At 38.0% G+C, this 6,679-nt stretch overlaps 1 protein-coding gene across 1 annotated transcript; it reads right to left on the bottom strand.

Annotated features, from left to right (window-relative positions):
• Positions 1 to 5,681: 5,681 nt before the first annotated feature.
• On the bottom strand, positions 5,682 to 6,191 carry LOC145802538 (serine/arginine-rich splicing factor SC35-like). Its single transcript, XM_082895266.1, has one exon. The coding sequence runs from the start codon at positions 6,189 to 6,191 to the stop codon at positions 5,682 to 5,684; it is 510 nt and encodes a 169-aa protein (XP_082751392.1).
• Between the last annotated feature and the right edge of the window lie 488 nt (positions 6,192 to 6,679).

The following is a 6,679-nucleotide window of genomic DNA, read 5'->3' on the forward strand; positions in this document are numbered from 1 at the left end:
CTTCTGGCATCTTAAACAAAGATAAATAGTACACTGGCAATGCTGAAGTTACCAATTTGACAAGTGTTAACCTCCCCACGAATGACAACAGCTTCCTCTTCCAACCAGCCAGCTTGCTTTTGACTTTATCCACCACTGGTTTCCATGTAGCTTTCTTCCTTGGATTAGCTCCTAATGGCATCCCAAGATACTTTAGAGGTAATGCCTTAGTTTTACATTTCAACACTGCAGCAAAACTATCTAACAACTCCTTGGAAACACCCACACCGCACACAACACTCTTGTGAAAGTTAATTTTAAGTCCCGACATAATTTCAAAGCACCGTAGCACCCTTTTCAATTTCCTCACTTCTTCCACCTGGGCTTCACAGAACAATAATGCATCGTCTGCAAACTGGAGATGCGTTAATAATACAACGGCATGGCCTACCTTAACACCTTTAATTAAATTTAACTAGGAGGCACGACTCAACAACAAATGAAGACCTTCAGCTGCAAGATTAAACAAGAAAGTGGACAAAGGATCCCCTTGTCTTAGACCTCTTTGTGGGCTAAACTCCTCTGTAGGAGATCCATTAACCAGCACTGAGAGCTTTGCGGTTGTTACGCACTCCTTCATCCACTTAATCCACTTATCTCCAAACCCAAAATTAGATAACATTGAGAATAGAAACCCCCAGTTCATAGAATCATATGCATTCTCAAAGTCTAACTGAATAAGTAGCCCCTTCTTTTTGGCTTTCTTCCAACCGTCAACAACTTCATTAGCTATTAACACCCCATTTAGAATATTTCTACCACTCAGAAACGCGGACTGAGATTCACTTATGATATGAGGCATTACAGATTTCAGTCTATTAGCCAACAACTTTGCTATGATCTTGTATATTGAACTCACCAAACTTATAGGTCGATAATCAGATAGCCCTAATGGATTCTCCTTCTTAGGTATAAGGGTTATGAATGAACTATTAATACTCTTTACCAACTTACCATTGATTTGGAATTCTTTCACAAAATTAACCACATCACGCTTCATGACTTTCCAAAATTTCTGATAACACATCAAATTAAAACCATCCGGACCTGGTGCATTATTCCCATCATAATCCATCACTGCTGCTCTAATTTCTGCTATTGAAAAATCTGATTCTAACCATCCAGACCTCACCCTTCCTTCCACTGATGGGAAACAACCCCTCAACACAGGTCTTGATGACCAAAGCTCTGTGTACTGGTTTTTAAAATGTTCAAGCACCTTGTTCTTCACTTGACCCGGATCTTCAACCACCACCTCCCCATCTAATATAGAATTTATTTCATTTCTAACTGTTCTGCATTTTGCAACTACATGGAAGTATCTTGTGTTCTTATCCCCTTTCATTGCCCAGGTAAGTCTTGACTTTTGTAGCCATACCCATTCAACCATCCTACTCAACCTCTACATCTCAGCTCTGATTTCACTTCTCCTAACTTTTTCAGCGCCATCAAGTTCTCTGTCTTCAGCCAGGATATCAAAACCGTGAAGTTCACCCTCTGCTACCTTCAATTTATTTTGTACATTACCAAAAACCTCCACATTCCAACTTCTAAGGCCTCCTTTCAATATCTTCAATTTTTGAGACAGTATAAAGCCAGCCCAGCCTACTATATTGGATTCTTTCCAACTCAACTCCCAGAACCTCTGAAAATCTTTGTGTAAGAACCAAGAATTTAATACCCTAAGGGTGTGTTTGATTGGACGGACTGGAAAAGGGGGGATTAGAATCCATCGGACTTGAATCCTGGGACTGTGAATCCCCCGGACTATTTGGTCGGATTGGATATGTATCCTGTGTTTGTTTTTTCATGGGATTAGATGTCTGGATAGGACTATTTTCAGTGAATCCAACGTTTGGTTGGACGGACTGGATAGGATAAATGAACAAAAGACTATTTTACCCTTTTTCAATTGTTTACTATGTAATAGCAATATTAAACATATCTTTAATATTTTAATTATTTTTAGTAAACATTAAACATACTAATGGTTAAATTTTGTTTAAAGATATTTAAACATACTAATATTGATAAAAAAATTTGACTGGTATAGATTATTTTTATTTAAACAAATAAAAATTTATTGTTGAAATTAAACATACTAATGGTTAAATGTTTAAATTTTTATTTAAACAATTAACATTGAAATTATTTTGATGTACAGATTATGTTTAAACAATTAACAATTAAATAAATGTTGATGTATAGATTATGTTTAAACAACTAACAAATGTTGATGTAATTAACAATTAACAAATGTAGATGTAATCAAATGTTGACGTATTAAAACATAATTTAATAGATGTTAAATAAATATACATGTTGATGTACAGATGTTGAAATAATTTAATAAACATGTTGATGTACAAATGTTTAAATGTTTAAATAAAACATAATTTAAATAAATGAAATTATTTATTGTTGAAATTAAACATTTAATTGTTTAAATAAAACATCTATTAAAACATCTATTAAATTTAAACAATGAAATTAAATAAAACATAAACAAAATTTTAAAATAAAACATCAATAAAATATCTTTAAAAAATTATTTTAAAAAATTAAATAAATAAAACATTAATAAAAAGTTAAATAAAATTATTTTATTTTTAAATTGAGACATTTAAATTTTATTGAATTTTATTAAATATAATATATAATTAAATAGTAGAGGGTCAAAATGGTCATTTTCGCATATAATCCAAACAGTGATTAGTCCCCCACTTTCTGTCCCCCCCCCCCTCCCAGGACAGGATAGTCCCCCATATGGGGGACATGGAGTCCAGCCGGACATGGAGTCCGCCGGACTAAAAAAAAATCAAACGACGGATAAGGTGCACTATTTGGATTACAATCCAAATATGGATAGTCCCCCCTCCTAATCCCCCCAATCAAACACACCCTAAAGGGTTTTGGGCCCCAGTCTCTCTCATCCTCCATCAAAAGAAGCGGACAATGATCAGAGACCAATCTAGGAAGACCCCACAGCTTAAAATTAAACACCTCAAGCCACTTTGGGTCTACAAGAATTCTGTCTATTTTGCTCCACTTCTCACCAGTACAAGAATTACACCAAGTGAACCTCCTCCCAAGTAATTGTAATTCAGATACCTCACACATATCAATAAAGTCATTAAAATCTTCCATTCCTTTATCTCTCCTTGAACACCCTTTCCTTTCCCCAATCTACCTAATCTCATTAAAATCCCCTCCTAAACACCATGGATTGAGAAATTCCTCCTTCAGTTTCAACAAACAATTCCACAGATTCCCTCTAGATGCCACATCATTAGGCGCATAGATATTAAGAATAGCACAATGAAAATGGTTATAGAGAGTACCTGATAATAATATAAACCTTCTATTGCTGCAACAATCCTTAACTTGGAATATGTCTGGATCCCAAATGCACAATAAACCCCCTGCAGAGCCTTCAGCATCCACCACCATATACTCCATTTTGCCCCTTGACAATAAACCCCCTACAGAGCCTTCAGCATCCACCACCATTTACTCCATTTTGCTCCACTTCTCACCAGTACAAGAATTACACCAAGTGAACCTCCTCCCAAGTAATTGTAATTCAGATACCTCACACATATCAATAAAGTCATTAAAATCTTTCATTCCTTTATCTCTCCTTGAACACCCTTTCCTTTCCCCAATCTACCTAATCTCATTAAAATCCCCTCCTAAACACCATGGATTGAGAAATTCCTCCTTCAGTTTCAACAAACAATTCCACAAATTCCCTCTAGATCCCACATCATTAGGCGCATAGATATTAAGAATAGCACAATGAAAATGGTTATAGAGAGTACCTGATAATAATATAAACCTTCTATTGCTGCAACAATCCTTAACTTGGAATATGTCTGGATCCCAAATGCACAATAAACCCCCTGCAGAGCCTTCAGCATCCACCACCATATACTCCATTTTGCCCCTTGACCACACCGATCTGACGTCTTCCTCTGTTAACTCCGATTTCTTCGTCTCTTGGAATAGAGCAATATCTACTTTTCTCTCCTTCACAATCTTCTTAATCTTGCTTCTCTTCTCCTTCCTCCCCATCCCCCTAATATTCTATGATAACATCTTCATAAGAAAACCTTTGTTACGCCTAATTACCCCCAGCTGGTATAACCTACTCCCCAACTCTCACCCCCCTTCAATTCGGTCCATATCCTTCAGTTCAAGATCCACTATTTTCTCCAGTACTTTATCCCTCCTCCCATTCAACTTCACCCCAAGGAGTTCCCCCAATTTCAGAGTTGCATCAGCCTCATTAAGAACGATCCTCCCTTTATCCACACCACCCTCTATTGATGCAGATAAAGACGATGCCGCCACTGCTGCTCGCCAATCTGCTGCCTTGGACCGTACCGAGCTTGTTGCCGCACTTCTGCTCCCAAATCTTCCCATTAACTCAGCTGACCTTCTTCGTAGCAAATTCAGATTGTATTTCTTAATGCTTTTGATCTTTTGCTTCCCTTTTTTATTCCTTCTCAAACTGCAACTGGGCTCCTTCTCATGGGCTTCTGATAAATTTGACAATCTCTCAACTGGCCCTACTTCTTTTACCTTACTACAACCAGATTTTCCTTGCTGCCCCAGCCCAACCCGTGGTACACAAGGCCCAACCCCCCTATTTGGTGTGTTATACTGGCCCAACATAACTTCAATATTTACCCCCGGCCCTTCTACACTAGTTATGTCTAAACTTCTAACAAAACCTTGCATACAGACCAGATCATCCTTACTCTGCCCAACTACCGTCTCCTCAACAGAGCCGTTCCTCTGGTTTCGCACATCCATCATTATGTTACAGACCTCAGCAGACATTATGTTCACCCCATCACTTCTACCAGCTATGTCTTCCTCCACACTCCTCCGACATACCATGTTGTCCACCTCTACACTCCGTTTTTCACCACCTGGCCTACCTACCTGGTCCTCATCACACCCAACCTCCATATCATCAGCTGAATCATCCTCCACATCAGCATCTTCATCTTCGGCTTTCCTGGATTGTCGCCCCACACTATGCTCTTCCATGACATTTGAGCTGCCAATCTCTACCACATGTTGAGCCTTGTGACATTTGCAAGAACATTTTCCTGATATGATATTAATCACCTGCTCTTCGCAAACTCTCACTGGAAACACCCTCCCCCTACATTCTAGATTTACCACATAATTTAAAGGGTCCATACTTTTGGTAGAAATCTTTACCTTTGCACACACAAAAGCCAGTGGTTGACTCATATCACTCTCAAAACATAACACTTGCCCCCACACCTCACCAATTCTTCTTATGTTGGAACTATTCCACAAGTGCAATGGGATGCCATAGCAACTGAGCCAAACACTTCTTTCCTGCTCCAAAACCTGACCTGGTTTTCCTTCAGTAAATCCTTCACACCAATCAACAATCAACTCCTTAATAGCTGGTAATTTCATTGCCCTCTCCTCCTTAGAGTTGAATGTTATAACAACATCCCTTCCCCCACTATCTCTTACCATTACATCCTCCATTCCTATCGCTGCTAACTCTCTCTTCAGGCTAATATTAGCATATTGTACCTTCAATCTGATTATTATACTCTCAAACAACCATCCGTTCCCTACCTCTTCTGTCTTCACCAAGATATCCCTACTCCTTCACCCCTTTTGCCTGCCACCACGTTAACATATGACCTTCTATCTCTAAGGCCACTACAACCAGTTGGAACATCACCCCCTTTAGCAGCATAGACTACTGATCTCCTCACTTGGTTACTTGATGGCATCTTTTCAGCTTCACCCCTAGCGTTGTCCTTCCCAAACTCTGCATATTTTACCTGTAATGGTCGATCGTCCACCCATAACCCATTTGCTTTCTGGACAGCTATATTTGTTGCCACAGAACAACCAAACCTCACAAAGCCAAACCTTGTGTTAGTCGCCCTGCGCCTTTTTTGCGGAATAAAAACATCTTTTACCACTCCAAACTTTGTGAATAGATTGTACATGCCTTTTGGGTTCAAAGATGCTGGTAAGTTATCCACGAACACATTGAATACACTTGCACTCCCTTCCGACCTCCATGGTCCTGATCTGCCCCTCTCCCTAACAACCGGTATCCACCCTCCACGCTGTGCTCCTCTCATATTAATTGATCTTTGAGAAAAAAAAATAAGGGGGGCGAAGAACTTGATAGTGGCATGGAGAGGAATGTTAATCAATCAAACTCTACTTACTACTACATTAGACTTGATTATTCAATAAAATTTCACTTACTACTTTATTATGAGTAGACTTCACTTACCACTCAATAAAACTCTACTTATAAGTTCATTAGACTTCACTTTCTTAAATATGAAACTCCATTTATTATTTTATTAGAGTTACTTACTACTCAATGAGACTTTACTTACTATTTTATTAGGTTTGACTTCCTATTTCATTAAATTTCACTTACTACTCAATTAAACTACACTTACTACTCAATGACACTATACGTAAATTATTTTTTCACCATAACGACTTTATAAGATTTGGTAAATTAGTAACAAATTTTAATAAATTAATATTCACATGCCATATTTTACTTTCTACAACTCACGAAAGAGTAATAATATACTTACCACTGGTTTAT

The sequence above is a fragment of the Camellia sinensis genome, chromosome 11 (assembly GCF_055761805.1).
Source record: "Camellia sinensis isolate YWXY chromosome 11, ASM5576180v1, whole genome shotgun sequence".
Classification (NCBI taxonomy): Eukaryota; Viridiplantae; Streptophyta; class Magnoliopsida; order Ericales; family Theaceae; genus Camellia; species Camellia sinensis.